Genomic DNA, 22,758 nt, shown 5'->3' with positions numbered 1-22,758 from the left:
TTGTTGTAGGTTTAATTTGCATTTCTCTGATTACTATTACAATTAAGTGTTTTTTCCTATGTTATTGGCCATTTCATTTGTGGAATTCCTGTTTAGGTCTGTGCCCATTTTTCTGTTACATTATCTTTTTTCATTTTTCAAAAAGAATTAAAATGTAGCTGATTTGCAATATTATATTAATTTCATCTGTATAGCGTAATGATTCAGTACTTTTATAGATTATACTCCCTTAAAAGTTATTACAAGATAATGGCTATCATTTCCTGTGCTATGCAGGATATCCTTGTTGCCTAACTATTTTATTTTATTATTTTAAGTTTAGGTTTATTTATTTATTCTATTTTTGGCTGTGCTGGGTCTTTGTTGCTTTGCATAGGCTTTCTCTAGCTGCGTTGAGCAGGGTCTACTCTTTATTGCAGTGCTTGGGATTCTCATTGCAGTGGCTTTTCTTGCTGTGAAGCACAGGCTCTAGGCACATGGGCTCAGTAGTTGCAGCTCAAGGATTCTAGAGTGCGGACTCAGTAGTTGTGGCACGAGGGCTTAGTTGCTCCTCGGCATGTGGAATCTTTCCAGAGCAGGGATGGAACCTGTGTCCCCTGCATCGGCAGGTGGATTCTTATCCACTGTGTCACTGGGGAAGTCCTGCTTATCTATTTTAAATTTGGTAGTTTGTTTCTCTTAACCCCATACTCCTATCTTGATCTTGTCCCTTCCCACTTCCCTCTCCCCACTGGTAACAACTACTTTGTTTTCTGTATCTTTGAGTCTGTTTCTGCTTTGCTATAAACATTGGTTTGTTTTAGTTTTTAGATTTCACATACAAGTGATATTATGTAGTATTTGTCTTTGTCTGACATACTTCACTAAACATAATATTCTCTAGGTCCACCTATGTTGCTGGATTTCATTTTTTTTTTGTGGCTGACTAATATTCCATTGTGAGTGAGTGTGTGTGTGTGTGTGTGTGTGTGTGTGCCACATCTTCTTGACCCATTTGTCTGCTGATGGTTGCTTGGGGTGCTCCAGTATCTTGGCTATTGTAAATAGTGCTGCTATGAACATTGGGGTACATGTATCTTTTCCAATTAGTATTTTTCTTTTTTTTTCTGGACATATGCAGAAGAGTGGAATCGCTAGATCATATGGTAGTCCTATATTTAGTTTTTTTGGAACCTCCATACTGTTTTCCAGGATGGCAGACCAATTAACATTCCCACCAATAGTATACAAGGGTCCTCTTTCCTCCACATCCTTGCCAACATTTGTTATTTGTAGACTTCTTGATAATAGTGCAAGGTGATATCTCATTGTTATGATTTGCATTTCTCTAATAATTAGCAATGTTGAGCATCTTTTCATCTACCTGTTACCTATCTTTACATGTTCTTTGTAGATTGTCTTTTTTAAATAGATGTTCTTATTGAAGATACTAATTCTTTGTCAGTTATGTGTTGTGAATATCTTCTCCCACCTTGTGATTTGTCTTTTCTTCTATCATGTATTTTGAAGAAAAGGGATTCTTAAATTTCAAAGGAATCAAATGTACCAATGTTTTTTCTTTTACGGTTGATACTTGCAAGTTCTTCTCTACCCTTATCTAGTTCATGAAGATTTTCTCCTATAGCATCTTCTAAAGACATTATAATTTTGCCTTTCATATTTGTCTTTTATCTACATGGAGTTGATTTTTGTGAATGGTTTGAAGTAGGGATCCAATAACTTTTTTCCCCCTCAAATCAATATCCAGTTGTCCCAGCACCATTTGTTGAAAATTTTATACTTTGCCTTATGATCTCCTTACCACTGATGTTTATCAAGTGTCTATACATGTAGGAACCATTTCTGAACCCTGTTTTGTTCCCTTGCTCTATTTGTCTCTCCCTGGGCCAATAAATATCATCCTGAACTGATTATTAAAGCTTATAAGTCTTGATTATCTTGTAGTGTAAGTCCTCCAACTTCATTCGTACTCAAGATCGTCTTGGCTCTCATTGGACCTTTTAACTTTCATCAATATCTTCAAATCAACTTAAATACATACACGTAGACAACTTTTTAAGATTTTGTTTAGGATTTAGTTGAACATGTAGATCAATTTAGGCTTTCCAGGTGGCTCAGTGGGGTAAAGAGTTTGCCTGCAATGCAGGAGACGCAAGAGACACGGGTTTGATTCCTGGGTCGGGAAGATCCCCTGGAGGAGGGCACTGGCAACCCACTCCAGTATTCTTGCCTGGAGGACCCCATGGACAAGAGGAGCCTACAGTCTATAGGGTCGAAGAGTTAGACATGACTGAAGTGACTGAGCACACAGGCATACACACATAGATCAATTTGGGGAGAATTGACATCATTACAAATTGAGTCTTTCATGAACATGGTGCCTCTTTATATTTCTTTAGGTCTTCTTTCATGTCTTTCAATAAAATGTAAAATTTTCTCCATAGATGTCTTACACATCTTTAGTTAGATTTATACCTAAGTGTTTTAAATTTTTAATGATGCTGAGTATGATATCTTTTAAAGTTTTATTTTTCTGCTTATTGCTGGTTTTTTAGAAAGTAATTTTTTAAAAATATAGGTATTTTGTCCACACCCTTGTGCCCAGCAACCTTGGCAAATTCTCTTGTTAGTTCTAATGATGTGTTTGCTAATTCTCTTTTCCATGTACATGTTCATATCTTAAATGAAAATGGCATTTTTTTCCTTCCTTTCCAATCCTATATCTTTTCTTTCTTTGTCTTTCCTTCCTGCACTGTTGAAAAGGAAAGTTCTGAACAGAAGTGGTTATAGAAGGCATCCTTGTTTTGCTCATGATCTCAACGTGAAAGATTCCAGTGTTTCACCATTAATTTGCATGTTTCCTGTAGTTGTTTTTTTTTCTTCTTTTTTTAGACTTTATCAGGTTAAGGAAGTTCCCTTCTATTCCTAGGTTGCTGAGAGTTTTTGTCATAAACATATGTTGAAGTTTATTTTATGTTTTTCTTTATTGAGATGGTCATTTGTTTTTTTCTCTCTTAATTTGTCAATACAGTGAATTACATGAAATGATTTTTAATTTTTAATTTTCTTTTTTTTGGCTGCACCACAGGGCATGTGGGATCTAACCTGCACCCCCTGCAGTGGAAATTTGGAGTCTTAACCACTGAACTGCCAGAGAAATCCCCTGATTTTTAAAAAAATTAATTAATTATTTTTTGGCTGTGCTGGGTCTTTGTTGCTGTGCATGCACTTTCTGTGAGTGGAGGGCTTCTCTTGTTGCAGTGAGCAGGCTCTGGGGTGCACAGGATTCAGTAATTGTGGCCCACAGGCTTAGTTGCCCCGAGGCATGTGGAATCTTCCCAAACCAGGGATTGAACCCATGTCCCCTGCATTGGCAGGAGGATTCCCAACCACTGGATCATCAGGAAAATCCATCCCCACACTTTTTTTTTAATATTTAACCAATGGTGTATTCCTAGAATAAGCCCAGCTTGTTCATGATTGAGTATTCTTTCTATACTCATTGCTAAATTGTTTTTGCCAATATTTTGTTTATGGCTGGTACTGGTCTGTAATTTTCCTTTCTTCTCATAACTGTCAGGTTTTGATAACAACATTATGATAGACTCACAGAGTATTTTGGGGAGGGTTTCCTTGTTTTCTGTTGTTGGGAAGACAAGGCTAGAATTATCAAATGCTCCATACTACATGCTGCGAAGCCATCTGGCCTGGTCTTTTCTTTGTGGGATGATTCTTTGACTATTTATTCAATTTTTTGGATAATTTTAGGTTAGGGTGGCCACAAAATGTATAATTCTTGAGTCACTTTTGGTCAATTATACATTCCTAGAAATGTGTTTATTTTATCTGAACTTACTGGTATAGAGTTTTTGGCAGTATTGTCTTTTTTTTTTAGTAATTTTGTTTATTTATTTATTCACTTTCGGCTGTGGTGGGTCTTTGTTGCTGCACGGGCTTTTCTCCAGTTTCGGCTAGCAGGCGTCACTCTCTAGTTGTGGTGCGCGGGCTTCCCCTTGCAGCAGCCTCTCTCGCTGCGGAGCGTGGGCTCAGGAGTTGTGGTGCATGGCCTTAGTTGCCCCATAGCATGTGGGATCTCCCCAGGCCAGGGATGGAACCGCATCCCCTGCGTTGGCAGGTGGATCCTTAACCATTGGACCACCAGGGAAGTCCGCCCCCATATCTTTCCCTTCAGCGCTCTGACATCCTAGAGCGAAGGTTTGGGATAAAAGTGGTGGCATGTGAGAGACAATTCCTACTGGGGCATAACCCCTTTGTTTCCCCTTCCACAGTCCCACCAGCTGCTTAGCTTTCCAGGGTCTCCCCTAATCTTTCTGCCTCTTCTAGTTTTCTGCTCCCGAAGTGTTTATTCCTTGGCTCCCTCCCACAGGCCCCCCAAGACCAAGTTCTTCTTCACGGTCGTCCCCCAGCCCATCTTCCTGAGCCCAGGCCTAACCTTCTCACTCCCCATCATCTTCCGCCCTCTGGAGAAGGTAAGGCCTGCCGTGGCAAGTGGAGGACAGGGAGGGACATGGGAACAGTGACCTCGGAGCAGGGGGCCAGGGCAGAGCAGTGAGGAACACCCCCCCCAACCCAACCACCAGACCCACATCCACACCCACACCCTACCACTTGGAGCCAAAACTCATTAGACAGAAGGGGCTTCCAGTTGGATGTGCGGGGTGGGGGGAGTGAGGCAGCGGGGAAGGCTGTGCCACTCTGTTGGCCATCAGAAATCCCTGTATTCCTTGGCTTCTTCCTGCTCTCAAAATATTCTCCCCAAACTTTGTCTCTCACAAAAGAGGCCCCATATCTCTGAGACCAAGATGGTGCTAGAGCTCAAGTAACTGACCCTGTCTTCAGAGACTGAGATGGAGGGCTGGGGCCCTCCACGGTTATGTTGGGGGGATGGCCAGGGCCAGGGTGAGGTGGGTACCACCCGGGTACCACTGATCAGTCACTGCCTCTGCCTCTCCCCTCCGCCCCCACACACCACAGAAGGAGTACGTGGACCAGCTGTGGCTTGAGAAAGCAGAGGGGATGTTCTGTGTGGACCTGAGAGCCACCCTGCCCTGCCACAATCTGATCTGCCCACCATCCCTGCAGTTGCCCATGTGCGCCATGGGGGACATGGCCGAGGCCTGGTTCTGCCTGGAAAATGTGGGGTGAGGGCAGAGGCTGAGGCTTGGAGGTGGGAAGTGTGACAACTGGGAGGAGGATTCCTGGGAGCAGGAGAGACTGGCATGTGGGGTGTGGAATCAGGTGTGGGAGTAAAGGGGGCATGTCCACCTTTCTAAAGCAGGGACAGTGGTCAGAGGGGATGCAGTGGCTCTGATCTGCATCCTGCCCCCCCCGCGCCCCGCCCCCAGGGACCTGTCTACCTTCTTCACCTGGGAGTCCCCCAGCCCATTCCAGATGCTGCCCACCACGGGGCTGCTGGAACCAGGCCAGGCCTGCCGGATCAAGGTGACCTTCCAGCCCCCAATGGCTGTCATCTATGAAGCTCAGGCCACGTGCTGGTATGGGGAGGGCAGCAAGCAAAAGAGTGGCATCCAGCTGCAGGCTGTGGGTGAGGCCCGACCTCTCGCCTGTCCCCATAGCCCCCCATTGCATCTCCCTGGGAAACAAAGCCTCCAGTGTGCCCCACCCCATGGAGGAAGCCTCCTGCCCTTCGCCGAGCCCACAAGGCTTTGTCATCCCTTTGTTTCCCTTGGTGCCGCAGACCAGTGTTTCCCTGGGGACCCGTGTCTTCCTTGAAGGGGCTATTCAGTTTGGGGCCACAGAGGCCCTGGTGGGTTTCTCCCCAAGGCTGTCTACTCTCTGCCCAGCCAAATGCGCCCAGCTGCTGGTGAGCATAAAGCAGAGGCACCCAGAGGACCAGGATGCAGAGGGCTTTCAGAAAGTGCTGCACTTTGGCTCTGTTGCTGTGGGCTGCACCGCCAAGAGGCAGATCAAGCTGTATAACCCATCGGCAGTATGTGTCTGTGCATGTGGGGGGAGTGGGGACAGGGCCCAGGGACCACAGGGCCGGGTGCGCCTAATACCCACCCCCTATACAGAATGCTGCAAGCCTCGCATACCCGCATCTGTTGATACATTCATGTCAGCAGGTGTCCCCCCATCATCTCAACTGGTGGCTGGGCTGTACTATCCCTTGACCTCCCCCCAGAACAACCCCAAGAGCAGCCCTCAGGTGTCCTGATGCCAGGACCACTGCTAGCCTTCGTGGTACCTTCGGGACAAGGCAGAGGTACCCCCACTGGGCAGTCCCAGTGCAGGGCACACAGCTCAGCCCCTTCCCTCCTCTGGGCCGAGGCAGCCTTGCTCCACAATCGAAGCTGACGACTGAGGCAGAGGCAGGGCTTCAGCTGGGCACTTTGGTGATGACAGACCACCCCACCCTGTAACCGGACCCTTCCTGGCCCCACAGGTGAGCGCCCCCTTCAGGATCGAAGTGGCCCCAGACATGCTGGTCAAAGACCAGGCCTTCTCGTGCCCCACGGCCCACGGCATCGTGCCCCCCGGAGAGAAGAAATTCGTGTCGGTGTTCTTCCACCCCCAGACCTTGGACGTCAGGACCATGGACTACTTGTCCATCGTGCCCTCTGGCTGTGCCTCCCAGACCCTGCTCAAAGTCGTTGGTTTCTGTAAAGGTACTGGCAGTCCCAAGTCACTGCACTGCCTCCAGAGACAGGAGCAGCCCCTGCTTACAACTGACAAGTCTGCTCCTAGATGCCTGGGGCCTCCTTACCCTCAGCCTGGGTGTCTGCTGCCCCCTGGTGGGCTCAGCTAGGAATCAGTTAAGGTCACTTGGAGATACTGTTCCCATACTCTCCCCCCACCCCCCTCCTCCCAACACCCCCCACTGCCACCGCCCTACCTCCCCACCTCTGTCACCTGGTGGTCTGCACAGGCTGCTGGGGCACCAAGCCTTTCCAACCCAATCTTCTGTCTCCAGGCAGCACCACCTCCCATCTGTGGGACCCTTGGAGACACACCCAGGTGGCCAGGCCCACTCACAGCGCCCCCCCACCCCCTCACCTCCTCCGCCCAGGTCCTGACCTGTCGCTGCAGCACAGCTGCGTCGACTTCAGCTGGGTCAACCTCGGGAGCCGCTCAGAGCAGTCCCTGTGGATGGAGAACAAGTCGGACTGCACGGCCTACTTCCACTTTGACATTGACTGTCAGGAGAGCGTCTTCAGCATCACACCTGCCTTTGGGACCCTGGTGGGCAAGGCCCGCATGACCCTGTGCTGTGTCTTCCAGCCCACTCAACCCATCATCTACTGCCGGCGAGTGGCCTGTCTCATCCACCACCAGGTGAGCTGTGGGGGAGGGGTGAGGAGGGGCTCCCCTAGGAGCTGGAGGGGCCAATCCGAGGCCCAGTCATGAGGAGGGCTCGGTGCTCACTCACCTGTATTCTGGAACTTGCAGGGCTTTCTCCTCCAGGGCCCCCAGCCTGGCTTTCAGAGCCAGAGGTTGGCTAGGGGCATGTGGAGGCTTGCTTCGAGCTGGGTGGGCGGGCCAGTCTTGCCCTCACTGCTGCCAGCCCGGGACTTTGGCCCTCACCCCACGCAGCACGTGCAGGGCAGAGAGCCTTGAGGTGACAACCCCTACCCACGCCCCCAGACCAGGTGGTACACACTCTGCCCTGCCGAAGCCGGTCTCTGGCCAGGGTGGTGAGTGGAGGCTGAAATCTAGCCTCACACAGACAAAATGTCATAGGACCCACTGTTCCTGGACCTGATTGGGACGTGCCACTCGGAGAGCACCAAGCCAGCCATCCTCCGGCCTCAACACCTCACATGGTACCGCACACATCTGGTGCGGGGCCTGACGCTCTACCCACCTGACATCCTGGGCATCATGCTGAGGGAGAGGAAGCTGGAGCAGGATAAGAACGGCGCCCTGATGATCCCCATCGAGGTTCGATGTGTCCCTCTGGGGCCCCGGGGGGCCGTCCACACTCCCAGTTTCACGCCCCCCCTTCTCTGGCAATCTTGGGGCAGTCCCGCGCTCTGCAGCGCCGTGGGCATCGTTTGTAGTCGGGTGGGTGGGGAGCGGTGACATGTGCGGAGCTCTTGTAGCCTTTTCCAGAAAGGAGCACAGAGATGAGGGGCAGCAGCTGGAGAACTGGCCCCCACCCACCCGTCTCTCCCCACACAGGACCTGGAGGACATACCGGCCCCGCAGTATCCCCTCATCCCCCCGATGACTGAGTACTTCTTCGACGGCACCAATGACATAGCCATCTTTCCCCCGCCCGTCAGCATTGAGCCCGTCGAGGTGGATTTTGGTGCCTGCCCCAGGCCCAAGGACCCCAGCCCCGTGCCCCTGTGCTTGATGAACCACACCAACGGCAAGATCACCGTGGCCTGGACACACAGGGCTGACTGTCCCTTCTGGGTGTCCCCAAACACCTGCGATGTGCCCCCTCTCAAGTCCATGGCCCTGCGCCTGCACTTCCAGCCGCCTCACCCCAACGGCCTGTATGCCGTGGAGCTTGAAGCCTTCGCCATCTATAAGGTGTGTGTGGGCAGACGGGACAGGGGAAGGTGGAGTCTCTGCCCTAGAGCCTGAACGGCAGGGTGTGGTGTCAGAGGGGAGGGTGGGGTGAGGTAGGACCCGTCCTCTCTGTGCCAGGCTCTGCTCCCTCCTCTCCTTGTCTCCTTGGCCGGACTTTGGCCTTGGTGGTCTGTCTTTCTCCCAGGTTCATGGCCTGCCTTGGCTGAGGGGCTTCTTGGCCCAGCTGATTATGTCTCCCTCACATGTGCCTCCTGCCCTCTCTCGAGGGAGAACTCAGTGGGGCTCAACCCCTTTGGAAAATTCTGGTGCACGTAGTTTCCTGGGCCTCCTGGCTGAGGGGCTCCTGACCTCTCACTAGGACTCGAGGTAGGAAGTAGTCCTTCTGGAAGAGCCGAGGGCAGGAACTAGACCCTGGGGGGACAGAGTCTGGGGCACCCAGTAATTACATGCATGAATGAAGGGACTTTTTGTCCATCTTCCCTTGACCAGGCGGTCAGTCCAGCCTCTCAGCCCCGGACATGTCGCTCCCTTCTCATTTCCAATCCGTCCTCCCCTTTCCCTCCTTCTCTGCTCTGCCCACCTTACTGTTCTTGCCCAGTGGCCTGGTGCGGGGGCTCAGGGAAGAGCAGAGCTGTGCAGTCAAGATCAGAGTCCCTTACCCGCTCTGTGACCTTGGGCTCCTCCCTTAATGTATAGACCCCTGAGCTGTCTTTTCATCTATAAACTTGGGAGCATATCCAAACTTTTGAGAAGTTTTTCCAAAGCTGAGTCTTTAGTTGCCTCTGTTCTAATATCTTGGCTGTGCAGGAACTCGGAAGTTTGTAGGAATGAGGCTGTGGACATCTGTCTTGGCTGAGCTCGTCAGACTTTAAGGCTACAGGTTGCAGTCCTAAGCTGTCCGATATGCCAACCACGGGGTTGCGAAGAGTCGGACACGACTGAGCGGCTTCACTTTCACTTTTCACTTTCATGCACTGGAGAAGGAAATGGCAACCCACTCCAGTGTCCTTGCCTGGAGAATCCCAGGGAAGGTGGAGCTGCCGTCTATGGGGTCGCACAGAGTCGGACACGACTGAAGCGACTTAGCAGCAGCAGCAGCAGCAGCAGCAGCAGCAGCCACGTGTGGCCACTGAGCACTTGAACTGTGTCTAGTCCAAACAGAAACGCTGTAAAGGGAAGAAACACACTGATTTCTAGGACTTAGCACAAAAAGTATGCAAAATGCCTCCTACCTCATCTATATATGCACCATATATGGTGATGCCATCATGTGCACGCATGTGTGCTCAGTCACTTCAGTCGTGTCTGACTCTTTCCGACCCCATGGACTGTAGTCCACTAGGCTCCTCTCTCCATGGGATTCTCTAGGCGAGAATACTGGTGGGTTGCCATGCTCTCCTCCAGGGGATCTTCCCTACCCGGGGATTGAACTCACATCTGCCTGCTTCTCCTACATTGCAGGTGGATTCTTTACACACTGAGCCACCTGGGAAGCCCAATGCCATCATCTATATGTGCCATATACATATATATATATGTATATGATGGCATCACCAATGCAATGATCATGGACAAAGCTCGGGAAGACCGTGAGAGACAGGAAGACCTAGAGTGCTACAGTCCATGGGGTCGAAAAAAGTCAGATATGACTGGGCAACTGAACAACAATAATACATACACACAGATATATATGGGCTTCCAAAGTGGTGCTAGTGGTAAAGAACCTGCCTGCCAATGTAGGAGACTTAGAGAGGTGGGTTCAATCCCTGGGTCAGAAAGATTGCCCTGAAGAAGGAAATGGCAACCCACTCTAGTATTCTTGTCTGAAAAATCCCATGGACAAAGGAGCCTGGTGGGCTACAGTCCTGGGGTCTCAAAGAGTCAGACACGACCGAGCGACTAAGCATGCACACATGTATATGTATATGTAGGTATATATATATGTATGTGTGTGTGTATATATATATAATGTTGAAACAATACGATTTTGGATCTATTCAGTTAAATATATTGTTGAAATAAATTTTACGTGTTTTACCTTGTCGATGTGGCTACTAGAACATGTAAAATGATGTTTGCGGCTCGCACTTGCGGCTTGCATTCTGTTTCTATTGGCCAGTGCTCTCTGGGCACATTCCTGCAGGATGAATGCTGCTTTCACATCCCAGCCCCACCCTCGTCCTGCTGGGAGGATTAGAGAGCGTGTTTGCTGACTGCTTGGTGCTGCGTGTTCAATGCGGGGTCTGGCACACAGCGGGAGGGGCTGCTATGGCTGTGGTTCCCCCCCCACCCCGCTGTCTTCCCAGGGGGCCCCTCCCCCTGGGCCCCATGTAGGGTTCCTGCAGTACAGGGGGAAGGCTGGGGTGCCCCACCAGGTCAGACACCGTGGTCATGGGTGTGGTCATCCCACAGGTCCTGAGAAGCTACAACAACATCGAAGAGGACTGCACGGTGTGCCCGTCCTGGTGCCTGACACTCCGGGCGCGAGGCCACAGCTATTGCCCTGGCTTGGAGCACCACATCCCCCAATACACCCTGGATGCCCCCAAGGTGAGCATGGCCCCAGCCACAGTGGGAGGTGGGACAGGGGGCTTGGCTCTGCTGTGGCCTGCAGATCCCTCTCCCATCTCTGGTGGCCTCAGAAGCACGTCCAATGCTCTCCCTGGCTGTCCCAACCTCCCCTCCACCAGCCCCTGGGGCTCTGCACCCGTCCTGAAGGACTGTCTCCTGGACCACTGTGGTGGGACTGGGAAGAGTCTGGGGCTTGGACCACTGGCTCTGGCCTGCTCCATCTGAAATAGTTCCCTGGCCCTCTCACGCTCAGCTTTAAAGTCTCCAGCTCCTCTGTTTGCATGTTAACTGAGTGCCTGCTGGGAATACGACCTCCCAGGCCATGAACCCCTGCCTCCGGGATCATCCAGCCCAGCAAGTGTCTTAAGGCCAGCCCTTTAGCTTAACCCTGTCCTGAGGGAGTCATCATTCCCAGATCTCTCCAGCAGGGCCCTTGGAGACCCTGTCTGACCTGAGCCCCAGGATGACAGAAGGTTGAGAAACACAGACTCTGGAGCCAGATGGCCAAGTGCCAGTTCTGGTTTCCCCTTCGATGCCTCTTCCCAGCTTCTATTGCCATCATCAGTCTTTTCATCCAGCTGCTCCACCCTCCTGTCTCATGCTTGCTGGAAAGACGTTACTTTTGCACTGTGTGTTTGGGGGTGATCTTGCCCCCTAACTGTTAGACTGCTGCTCAAGGGCACCCCTTCCCACAGCCCTCCTGACTTCCCTGGGGTCTCCTCACTGACTCCCCCCAGCCCCCGCCCCTTTCCCTTGGCCGGTTCCTCACAGCAGTCTGTGGCCTCTACTGAAATTCAGCAGAATTCTGGAACCATGATGCCCATGTACCCCTCGCCCCCACCTCCTGCACCTATGCTCTTTGTCCTAGTTGGAGGGGGCACCCGGGCCAGCGATTTCGGCCATGCATTTGGTAGCCAACCCAGCTCTTTGCCTCATGCTGGCCACATCCTAGATGCCTGAGGGATGTTTGGGACTGCTGGGGCTTTCCCTTTCCCAGAGTGGGGCTCCCCCCCTTCCCCCCACCAAGGCTACCTGCCTGAGAATTATCTAGAAGGGGCTGCTTACCCCAGAGCTTCTGCACCTGCTTCTCTGAAACGGGGATCTCCAAAAGATGATTTGTGGGCACTTTAAGAGCCCCGGTGGCTCAGTGGTAAAGAATCCGCCTGCCAATGCAACAGACACAGGAGATATGGGTTTGATCCCTGGGTCAGGAAGATCCCCTGGAGAAGGAAATGGCAACCTGCTCCAATATTCTTGCCTGGGAAATACCCTGGACAGAAGAGCCTGGAGGGCTACAGTCTATGGGGTCCCAAAGAGTTGGACACACCTGAGCAACTGAACAACAACAAGATGAAAGAAATTTGTGGTGGTGGGGTCCTGGAGTCCTGAATTTCCTGGAGCTAGTCCCTGTGGCTGCTCCATCTCCCTGCCTGGAGGTCTCTGAAGATCAGAAGCATTTTGGGGGGCCAAGCTGTGTCCCTCCATTCCCTGTCCCCAGGGCACTGACCGGGTTGTGCGAGGGTATCTTGGGCCTCCTGGGAGATGGCTTCACCCATGCCCACACAGACCATCTGAAGTGTGCGTGTGGAGTGGGGCTGGGGAGGGTGTGCAGATCTGAGCTGGGCCCCTCCACTCTCGCACCCCAGCTCTTTCCTGCAGTGTCCCCCAGCGAACCCTCCTACCGCAGCCTGCTCCTCGTCAACAAAGGCACCATGCTGCTCACCTACAGCCTGGCCCCCAAAAGCAGCTTGGACATCTCCCTGCGGCCCCGCTCAGGCCTCCTGAGCCCTGGGGCCCACCAGATCCTCCTCACCTATACATACCCTAAGGGCAGCTCCTGGAAGCAGCACGTTTTCTACCTGCAGTTCAATTCCTGCCCCCAGTATCTCAAGGTAGGTGGTGGAGGTGGGGACTGGATCCTTGGGAGGGGGCCAGAGTCTGGGGCTTCCCTTTCCAAAGCCGCATTCTGGGACTGGCCTTTAAAGCTCCCCTAAAATAGCTCAGGGGCTGCTCCCCGTCCAGGCAGTGGCACAGCAGGGAGAGGATCCCTGGGCCATGTCTGGAAACAGCTCTCTGCAGGACCCTGCCTGTCCACTTATAGAATCCAGAGCAAGAAAAAGGGGTGCAAAGGTCCCCAAGGAAGGAGTGAGGGCAACCCAAGATTCATGACTACAGATGGTAGAAGGGTGTTTGGGGCCGGGCCAGGGAAAGGGTCCGAGGTTTTTAGACCCACGTCTGGCCAATGAAATGGTCTGTACATTCTTTTTTTGGTCCCTGACTTCTTTTCAAGAACCATCTCCTGTTCAGGCACTACATACATACTCTGCCTTTGACAGAACCTGCCGATACCCAGGGACCAGGGTGGGGCACCTTTTGCTGCTCTCTCTGAGGGAGTAAAGCTGCATACATGTGATCTTTGGGGGAGCCATAGCGGCAGGGCAATGTCAGGGCACTGTCCTCCCTTCACTGGCCCCAGGAGGTGACCATGCAGAGCCGTGAGGAGCCACTGCAGCTGAAGCTGGACACCTATAAAAGCGTCTTTTTCAAGCCCACCTGGGTGGGCTGCTCCTCCACCAGCCTCTTCACCTTCCGAAATCCCTCCCGTCTGCCCCTGGAATTTGAGTGGAGGGTCTCCCAGCAGCACCGAAAGATGCTGGCTGTCCAGCCCGCCAGAGGGATTATCCAGCCCAACGAGAGCCTTGTGAGTGCCCTGCCAAGGGTGGGAGGGAAGGATACTCACCATCCTCACCTTCACCAGCATCTCTTACTCACATCTCTCTGGGGCCAGGCTCACCCCTCCATCCAAGCCACAGTCATTTCTTCCAGCCTTATGTGTAGGTATGACTGTTACCATCATCTTCACCCCCATTTTACAAAGAAGAATCGAGACTTGGGTTGGGGGGAAACCATTACTAAGACTGTGAATTAAGAGGTGCAGAGCTGGGACTTAAACCCGGGTTTCTGATGTCAGTGCCCAGGGGCAAGTCCATCCTCCATCCTCAGTCCCCCAAAGCTGGGAGGTGGTGCGGAGCAGCTGGATTTGGGGCTAATGGGTGGCTATCATTAAGGAGTGAGGAAGGGAGCTTCTGGAGGTCAAAGCAGTAGGTCCTTGGAGGGGGGCACAGGTGAGACCCAAACTACCAAAGCCCCAGCCCTGGTTTAGGGTCTCTTAGTCAAGGAGGCCAAGCTTGAGTCGAGAACCACCAACACACGGCGTCTGTGAGAACCCAGGGGTAGTACTCTGTAAGGGAAGAGACCACACAGACTCTGGAGTCCAGCCTCAAGAGTTCACACCCCCAGCTCCCACCAAGTGCCCTCGTCAGCTGTGTCACCTTGAGGGAGTTACCCTGCTTCTCTGCATCTCCAGTTTCTCATCAGTGAGACACTGAAATAATACCACTTACCTCTGGGGATAAGTATTGAAGGCCCGAGGGAGGTGACAGAGTACACAATGTAAGTGCCTGGCTCAGGGAAACACTCGGAAAGGTTTTCCATAGCTTGATGTTCTGCAGTGGGACCTCAGACATCCAAGAGCTGGGCGGGGGTTCCCAGAGACCCCCGACATAGGGATAATGTCTGTGACCCCAGACGCTGACCTGGACCTTCAGCCCTCTGGAGGAGACCAAGTACCTGTTCCGAGTGGGGATGTGGGTCTGGGAAGCCGGCCTGCCCCCAAACACCAAGCCCTCCGCCACCACCCACTACATGCTCCGGCTGGTGGGCACGGGTATCACCAGCAGCCTATCTGTGAGTGGGAGGACCCTAGCTGGTGCGGGGAGGGAAAGGGGAGGAGGGGCAGGGCCCAGAGGGGAGGGAAGGCTCCAGAGTATCTGACCCCACGAAGGCAGCGGCTGGCAGTCTTCTGGCCCCCTGGCTCTCCCTGCTGGGTCCGCTCTTTGGGGACCCTCTGAGGCCGGAGTCAGGGACAACAGATGGGCCTTGGGCCTGGGGGATCCCCCACCCTGGGCTGGCTGACTCTGGCCCTCAGGCACAGGAAAAGGAGCTGAACTTTGGGAACATGCTGGTGAATGGCAAGCAGACCAGGATGCTGGTGCTCCTGAACGACGGCAACTGCACCCTCCACTACCGCCTCTTCCTGGAACAGAGTGACCCCAAGCCTGTCGAGAACAGTCCCCTTGGTACTCAGACCTGGGCAGGACTGTGGTCCCGGGGCAGGAGTGAGGGGCATGGGTTAACACTAGTTAACTGGACCATGATTTGGGGACAGGGCTTGAAACTTGGTGCTTCCACTTGCTAGATGTGTGGGATTGGAGGGTGACTGTCCTCTCTGAGCCTCAGTTCCCTCATCTGTAAAATGGAGCTACTGGTGGTGCCTACCTCCCAGGGCAGCTGGGTGGAGCAAAGTGCTTAGCATGTGCCAGTGACCCCAAGACTGGGCTCCACTGTCTTCGTCTGGAGGAAGCACTCTGCTCCCCATTTCCTGGGTCAAAGCCTGCTCTCTAACCAGAGCTCTGCTGGCCCAGGGGAGAGTGTCTGGGACTGGGTGAGAGGAAAGGCCGGGCCTCTCTAGGCTGCACTGGGGACCTCCTCTTCCCCTGACCCCACCTGGCCACCCCTGAGCAGCTCTGCAGCTGGACCGCACAGAGGGGAGCATGCCGCCCCGGTCCCAGGATGCCATCTGCCTGACTGCCTGTCCCAAACACCGGTCCCAGTACTCCTGGACCATCAGTTATGCTCTCGTCTCCCACAGAGGTACCTGGGCCATCTGGCAGGGAAGTCAGGGCCAGGGAGGAAAGGCAGAGGGCTGTATGAGCAGGACTTCGGGTGGGAGGATGCCGAGGGGCCAGACAGAGCTGGCAGGTTGGATGTGAACGTGCTAGGATGTGCTTTTGGGTGTCTAGTGTACATGCCTCATACCAACCACATCTGACTGTGTGGGTGTCCACATATGAGTGCCTGAGCTGTGAAGGACTCGGTGTGAAGAGTTGGGCACTGTGTTTACCTATTGAGGGATCTCAGGTAACTCCTCAGCTGCCTTGGGTCTCAGCTTCCTCCTTCATAAAATGAGATTGTTACCAGCCTGCTCTGGGGCCACCTGGTGGGAGTCCAGGACAGCACAGTCAGGGGAGCACAGGAGAGTGAGCGGCTGAGAGTGTAGGCTCCTTGGAATTCGATCCTGGCCCCAGCACTTATTAGCCATGTAACCTCAGCAAAGTTGTTTAACTTCCCTATGCCTCAGTTTCCACATCAGTAAAATGGGGATAATAATGGTGCACTGGCAAAAATAAAAATAAAAAATAAAGTACAAATACATGTTACCATATGGGCAAACCTTGAAAACACTATGCCAAGTGAAAGAAGCCAGTCACCAAAAGCCACACATTGTATGATTCTGTTTATGTGAAATACCCAAAATAGGAAAATCTAGAGACAGAAAGTAGATTAGTGGTTGCTAGGGATGGGGAGAGGGGTGAATGGAAAGTGACAGCTACTTAGTACTGGATTTGTTTTGGGAGGCCTGAAAATGTTCTAAAATCAGTGATGACGGTTGTGCAACTCTGTGAATATACGAAAAAAAAATCACTGAATTTTGTGAGTTGAAAAGGTTAATTTGGGGGACTTCCCTGGCGGTCCAGTGGTTAAAGCTTTGCGCTTCCACTGTAGGGGGCACCCAGTTCAATCCCTGGTCGGGGAACTAAGATCCCACATGCCACATGATGCAACCAAAAAGTTCTTTTTAATTTTTTGGCTGCACTGCATGGCATGTAAGTTCCTATTTCCCTGACCAGGAGCCGAACTGGTGCCCCCTGCAGTTGAAGCACAGAGCCTTAACCACTGGACAGCCAGGGAAGTCCCCTCCCAAAAAAAAACGTTTTTAAATGGTTAATTTTATGGTATATAGATTATATCTCAATAAAGCCATTAGTAAGTTTGAAAATGAGTAACAACGCACATTAAATACAGTGGTGTTTGCCAAGCGCTTAGGACAGTACTTGGTTCACATAGAAAGTATCAGATAAGGTTTGGCTGTTGTTGGAAGTGTCCCTGGAGTCTGCTCCTGACTAGGGTCCTGGGGCAGGTTGCCCGGGACCCCTGCACCCTCAGTGTGTACTCCCCTCCCCAGGGGAGCTGGGAGGTAAGCCCACCCGTCTCTCCCATACTCCCACAGATAACAAGGCTGGGGAGAAGCAGGAGCTGTGTCATGTGTCCCTGACGGCCGTGTACCCCCTCCTCTCCATCCTGGATATATGCTCCATGGGCAGCGCCGAGGGCATCACCCGGAAGCACCTGTGGCACCTCTTCTCCCTGGACCTGCTCAACAGTTACCTGGAGCGTGACCCCACCCCCTGGGAACTCACCTACAAGGTGCCCACCCGGCACAGGTGAGGTGGGCCTGGGGGAGAGGCAGAGCCTGTCTGGGAATGTTCCTGGAGCAATGTTCCACTCATGCCCCCAGCACCAGGCCCTGTCCAGGAAGGGACTCCCTATCTCCGCCCCCCCCCCACAATGTCTGCCCATCCCTGGTGTGGCCTGGAGAAGGCTGAGATTGACTTGAGGTCTCAAATGCTGACCCATCCCTGTGCCTGAGTCCCAGATTCTCCAGTCTCCCCCCTGTGGGGAGACAGGTGCCAAGCCAGCCACCCCTGGAAGGGCTCCAGCCTGTCCCCATCCCTGTCCCAGACCATTTCTCTGCTCCACACAGCACCAGCCAGATCCCCCCTGTCTTCACTGCTCTGAAGCTCAATTTCAATTTTGGGGCGGCACCGATAGATGCCCCGCCCTCCGTGGTGCTCCTGGCCCTGAGGAACAGCGGTGTGGTGCCCCTGGACTGGTATGGAGTGGGGTGCTGGGGGACAGGGACTGGAGGTGTTGTCTTGCTGATCGTAGCCCTGGCCACCTGGTGTCCATGAAGAGCGCCCCTGACCCCACGCATTGATCGGATATAGAGGCCAGGGTAGGACTAGGGTCGCCCAACGGGACATCAGATCTGGCTGAGTTGCATCCATAGGCTCAAAAGTGGTAGACTCACCCTGATGGAGACTGGCAGTTGTTTAGTCACTAAGTCGTGTCTGACTCCTTTGTGATCCCATGGCCTGTAGCCCACCAGGTTCTTCTATCCGTGGGATTTCCCAGACAAGCATACTAGAGTGAGTTGCCATTTTCTTCTTCAGGGGATCTTCCCCACCCAGGGACTGAACTCACATCTTCTGCATTGGCAGGCAGATTCTTTACTGCTGAGCCTGGCAGGGGCATCGTCATAGCTTAGCGAGTGAGAAGTAGCCACCACGCATGCGTCACAGCTGGCCACTAGGACCCTCTTCTCCGAGCCTCACACCAACCCTGTGAAAAAATCCTCCTCCGCTGACTGTCTCACAGATGGGAGGCTAAAGACTCAGCCAAGAGCTCTCAGCCATTAGAGGCAGAGCCATTTCCCACCGAGATCTGTCTAGGTCCAGAGCCCCCACCTACACAGGTTAGTCAGCAAGAAGCTACAGGGTGCCCTGAGCACTGAGCTAGATAAATGCTCAGGCAGCCCCGACAGAGCCCCAGGCCAGTGGGGGCCGGGCCTGCATGGGGCAAGTTGAGGGTCTCTGGCAGGCTCTGCTGCCACAGTGCCAGTGAGGGAGATGGCCGAGCTGAGCAAAGCCACATGGGGCTGCAGGAAGAGTCGGGGCTGGACACAGAGCAGCTGCGCTTCCCGGTCACATGGGGCCCAGGTCTGGAGGTCTGAGTCCGCCATGCTGGGCCCCTCCTGTGCTTGGCTTAACCCCCACGGGGTCCCTGAACTGATGCCCAGTTAGCATCCTGTCTCCGTGCCAGCACCGTTTCTTTCTTTCCTCCCTGCCTCTGCCACGCGCCTTCATTTCCCAGTAAACTTCCTTTTGATGACTTCCAACTTTGCTTGGCTAGACGGAGGTGAGAAAGAAGTGTCCCCATCTGGGTCAGGCTTGCAGCGGGGAAGAGAGCCAGGGGCCCAGCCTGGGCGTGGCAGTGGGTGGATGAGAGTGGACATATTCATCTGTGATCTCAAGAGCCTTGGGGTGCATGTGGGTGAGACTAGGGGGGCTCTATTGTCCCGGTGCAGTGGCCGCCCCTTAACTCTCTGGGTTGTCCTGTCCCTCCCTGTGGTGGAGGAGGGTAGCTGGTTCATTAAGCAGCTTCTGTCTGAGAAGGGCCAGGACTGTGAGTAACTATGGGCTCCTGGCCCTGAGTGACTGGGAAGCTTGGCAGGCTATGGCCTGGTGGAGAAGGCCTGAAGCCTGCCTGGAGCGCTGCGTCAGCCATTCACTGAGCTGTTTGAGTGGCCAGGAGCCAAGGCCCCGCAGGGCTCAGGAGTGGGGGCAGGAGAAGCGGCATTGGCAGGTGTCCTGGTGTGGAGCAGTGTATTTTGGTGGACTGTGTGTGCATGTGTGTTTGTGCAGGAGGAGCACGCCAGCTCTCACTCTCAGTGGAGAGGGTCCAGGTGGCTGGAAATAAGGCAGGAGGAAAGCCAGGCAGAGTGCCCATTGAGCTGGGCCCGTCCACTGGGAGATCGTCTGAGGTTCAGGAAGGCAGTCCGTGCTTCTTCCTAGATTCCAAACGCAGGGAACCTTCCTAGGAACAGTTGACTCTCCTCGGCTTTTTGTGTTGTTGTGTTTCCTTTCAGTTTCTTAGAAGGCTATTTTTGAAAATTCTAGCCGAGTCTCTGCTAAACTCATAAGGAACAGATGGAAGGTTTTACTCCTGCCAAGATCAGTAAGAAACGGGGAGTGTGGACTTGGCCTGGAGGCAGCAGCAGGCAGGACAGAGAACCCCAAGTGGGTTTAGCGGGAGCATTGGGGTGGGGAGCTGGGAGCCATGCTGCTGCCCTGCCCCCACCATGCCTCCTCTGCTGCCTATGCACTTGGCCCAGGGAGATGTTGGGCCGTGCGTATAAAGGGTGATCCCTCACAGGTGTCAGGTGCACAAGTTAACGTCGTCTCTTCCCTCATTCATTCATTAAGCCATTGGCCAAATGTGAACTGGGGCTTCCTAGGTGCAGGCCTCAGGCCCAGAGCTCAGAATAGAAAAGCGGACAAGCCTAGGCTCTGCTCTTCCAGGGGGCAGACCAGCCTTGTGGTGCATGGTGAGTGACATGCTGTGAAAGACCCTTGTGCAGCATCGAGAGCTACTTCCCTTGGATTTAGAAGTGGTGGAAGGGGGTGCACACCTCAGAAACGCTTCCTGGAGAAAGCTAGACCTGTAGGTCAGGGAGCAGAGGCAGAGAGCCTTCAGAGAGCCTTCTAGACAGAGGGCCTGGTGCAGACACAGGTAAGAGAAAAAGGCACAGTGTGACTGTAACGTTGATAAGGACGTGGGCAGGGCCTTGGAGTCCTCGGGTGGGCATGTAATTCTTCTCCTTCTGAGGAGGATTAGCGGTTCGAGGCAGGGAAACAGGCTGGCAGGTTTCCACAGTCCCATGTTGGGGCCCACACCAGAGGACTGGCAGGGATTATTTGGGCGGAGTTGGGGTGAGAGCCTAGAGGGAAACTGTGCAGACAAACCTGAAGTAGCAAGGTCACCAGTTGTGCTGCGGATCAATATCCTGCAGGTAAAACAACAGAAGCAAGTAGCAAGTAACAGTAACAGGTCCAACAACACAAGGGTGATGGAAGAAAAGTAAGAACCCCGCCCCCCAGCTCCCTCTCCAGTCGGCTCTGGTGGGCTTGGCATGTGCTTCCACTCTCAGCACTGGTACAAGGCATGGACACAGACACAGTTACTTTTTCATTTTTTATTACGATAATGGCATGATGTTACATGTATTACTGTATGTTCAGCATTATAACAATAACATTGTCACTCAGCCTTATGTCAGTAACATTCATTTTTAGATCAATAAAGATCAGTATATAGAGATGTAACTCATTCATTTTAATAGTTGCATAATATCCCGTAATATGAATGGACCTTATGTCTATTTTGTTTTGTTAATTTTTTAATTCTTGGTATCAGAATTTTTTTTAATTGTTTGACCATGCCACATGGCATGTGAGATCTTCACTCCTCAACCCAGGATTGAACCCGTGTCCCTTGCACTGGAGGTGTGGAGTCTTAATCACTGGACTGTCATGGAAGCCTTTACATTTTTAAACCACTCTTTTCAGATGACACTAGTTGTTCCCAGTGCTTTTTAATGTTTTTTTGCCATCACTAACAAAGTTGTAATAAACATCTGTGTGTGTGTGTGTGTGCATGTGCATGCGTGTGTGCCTACCTGCATGCGTCCTTACATTTTTACCTCTGCAAATTAATACCCCCAAATAGAATTTCTGAGTCAAAGGGCATTTTCTATTCTATGCACTTTCTATTCTAAAAGATGCTATCAAAATTCCTGCAACAAAAGGTGGGAGCAATTCCTTCTCTCCCTGTATTCGAGGATGTCTGTCCTTCCTAAACTTACCAGCATCAAATATAACCATTTTTCATGATTCAGATGTGAAAATACTTAAGATTGATTTGAGGGAATTTTGATTTGCATTTTCCCAAGACTCTCCTTGAGTCTTTTCAGGTGTGATGCCCATTTTTCCCCCTTCTGGCTATTCCCTGTTCATATACTCTGCCCAGTTTGAGGCCAGTTCATCCCTCTGAGAGTGGATGGAGCCTTCTTTTCAGACTGTAATCTTGGGACCCCCTTTGTCACTTATTTGGGCACCTTTTAGAATGCAATATCTGCTTTACTGGAACACCTGGCATCACAGGGGCACTGATTCTATGCCCAGCCTTGCTTTGGGCTCAAAAGTGCCAGTCTTCTTGGGGCCCCCTAGTTGGTGCTGCTGACATTCCTAAGTGCCTCAAATGGCCCTTCCTAAGCACTTTGTCACACAGACCCCTCCAGGATCACTGCCAAGCTCAAAGTGGCCACATATACAAGCAGCCCCTTGACCCCTGGTACCCACAATGGGAGCCCCAATTTCCATCTCCATTTAGTCACTGCTTCTGTTCCTAGGTTTGGGGGCCATTATGAAATGAGAATCCACAACCTCAGTGTTTGCTCAGCCATGCAGGGGGACAGCTTGCCTAATGGGGAGAAGAGGGGGAGGTAATAGAGGAGGCTTCCATGCATCCCACCTGGGGCTCAGAGCTTCTGCCTCTGGTCTGACCGAGAGGCTCCTCCACCCCTTCTGCTTTTCACCCCTCCCCCAGGGCCTTCCTCTTCCCGAGTGACCAGCAGATTGACCTGGAGCTCTGGGCAGAGCAGGCTGAGTTTGACTGGACCGAGCTGCACCAGATGCGCGTGCAGGACAATTGCATCTTCTCCATCAGCCCCAAGGCTGGGAGCCTGAGTCCTGGGCAAGAGCAAATGGTGGAGCTCAAATACAGGTGCTGCCCCCACCGCTCACCCCACCCTTCCAGTCCTGAAGACCTCCATTCCCCCAACTCTTGGAGGAGCCTGGCCTTACACTGTGTGACTCCAGGGTACCCTGAGTGGCTGCCACCCTGAGAAGGTGTTGCCTTCCCACCTGCAGGGGAGGTTTAATTTTCCTCTTGCCCCGTCCAAGCCCAGGGATTTCCACATAGCCAGCCCAAAGCCACAAGCGTGCCATGACCCTTTGTTCTTCCACCCACACCAAGGTTCAGTAAGTCATCCTGGACTGTCTCCTCCCTTCCAGCCATCTGTTCATCGGCACTGATCGCCTCCCGGTGCTCTTCAAGGTGTCCCATGGCCGGGAGATCCTGGTG

The 22,758-nt window shown here is 52.6% G+C and overlaps 1 protein-coding gene across 22 annotated transcripts in view; it reads left to right on the top strand.

Annotated features, from left to right (window-relative positions):
* The window catches only part of CFAP65 (cilia and flagella associated protein 65), a 38,981-nt gene that overhangs the window by 6,443 nt on the left and 9,780 nt on the right, over window positions 1-22,758 (top strand). For 14 of the 22 annotated variants that reach the window (XR_014080566.1, XR_014080564.1, XR_014080563.1 and 11 more), the window contains 18 exons: window positions 4,388-4,490; window positions 4,996-5,162; window positions 5,367-5,566; window positions 5,826-5,971; window positions 6,428-6,650; window positions 7,052-7,317; window positions 7,723-7,923; window positions 8,164-8,523; window positions 10,936-11,073; window positions 12,741-12,986; window positions 13,571-13,795; window positions 14,683-14,841; window positions 15,083-15,233; window positions 15,679-15,807; window positions 17,225-17,438; window positions 17,759-17,887; window positions 22,222-22,398; window positions 22,689-22,755. Coding sequence is in view for 18 of the 22 variants with exons in the window: in XM_081584101.1 (XP_081440227.1) it covers window positions 4,388-4,490; window positions 4,996-5,162; window positions 5,367-5,566; window positions 5,826-5,971; window positions 6,428-6,650; window positions 7,052-7,317; window positions 7,723-7,923; window positions 8,164-8,523; window positions 10,936-11,073; window positions 12,741-12,986; window positions 13,571-13,795; window positions 14,683-14,841; window positions 15,083-15,233; window positions 15,679-15,807; window positions 17,225-17,438; window positions 17,759-17,887; window positions 22,222-22,398; window positions 22,689-22,755 (3,301 nt within the window). In the remaining 4 variants the exon portion in view is untranslated. Of the gene's footprint in view, window positions 1-4,387; window positions 4,491-4,995; window positions 5,163-5,366; window positions 5,567-5,805; window positions 5,972-6,427; window positions 6,651-7,051; window positions 7,318-7,722; window positions 7,924-8,163; window positions 8,524-10,935; window positions 11,074-12,740; window positions 12,987-13,570; window positions 13,796-14,682; window positions 14,842-15,082; window positions 15,234-15,678; window positions 15,808-17,224; window positions 17,439-17,758; window positions 17,888-22,221; window positions 22,399-22,688; window positions 22,756-22,758 lie in introns of all 22 variants that reach the window. The other 8 variants (XM_081584102.1, XM_081584104.1, XM_081584103.1 and 5 more) reach the window with 2 other exon arrangements.

The sequence above is a fragment of the Giraffa tippelskirchi genome, chromosome 3 (genome assembly GCF_054371585.1).
Source record: "Giraffa tippelskirchi isolate mGirTip1 chromosome 3, T2T-mGirTip1v1.2.pri, whole genome shotgun sequence".
NCBI classification, from domain to species: domain Eukaryota; kingdom Metazoa; phylum Chordata; class Mammalia; order Artiodactyla; family Giraffidae; genus Giraffa; species Giraffa tippelskirchi.
This window is presented reverse-complemented; position numbering and strand designations above follow the sequence as displayed.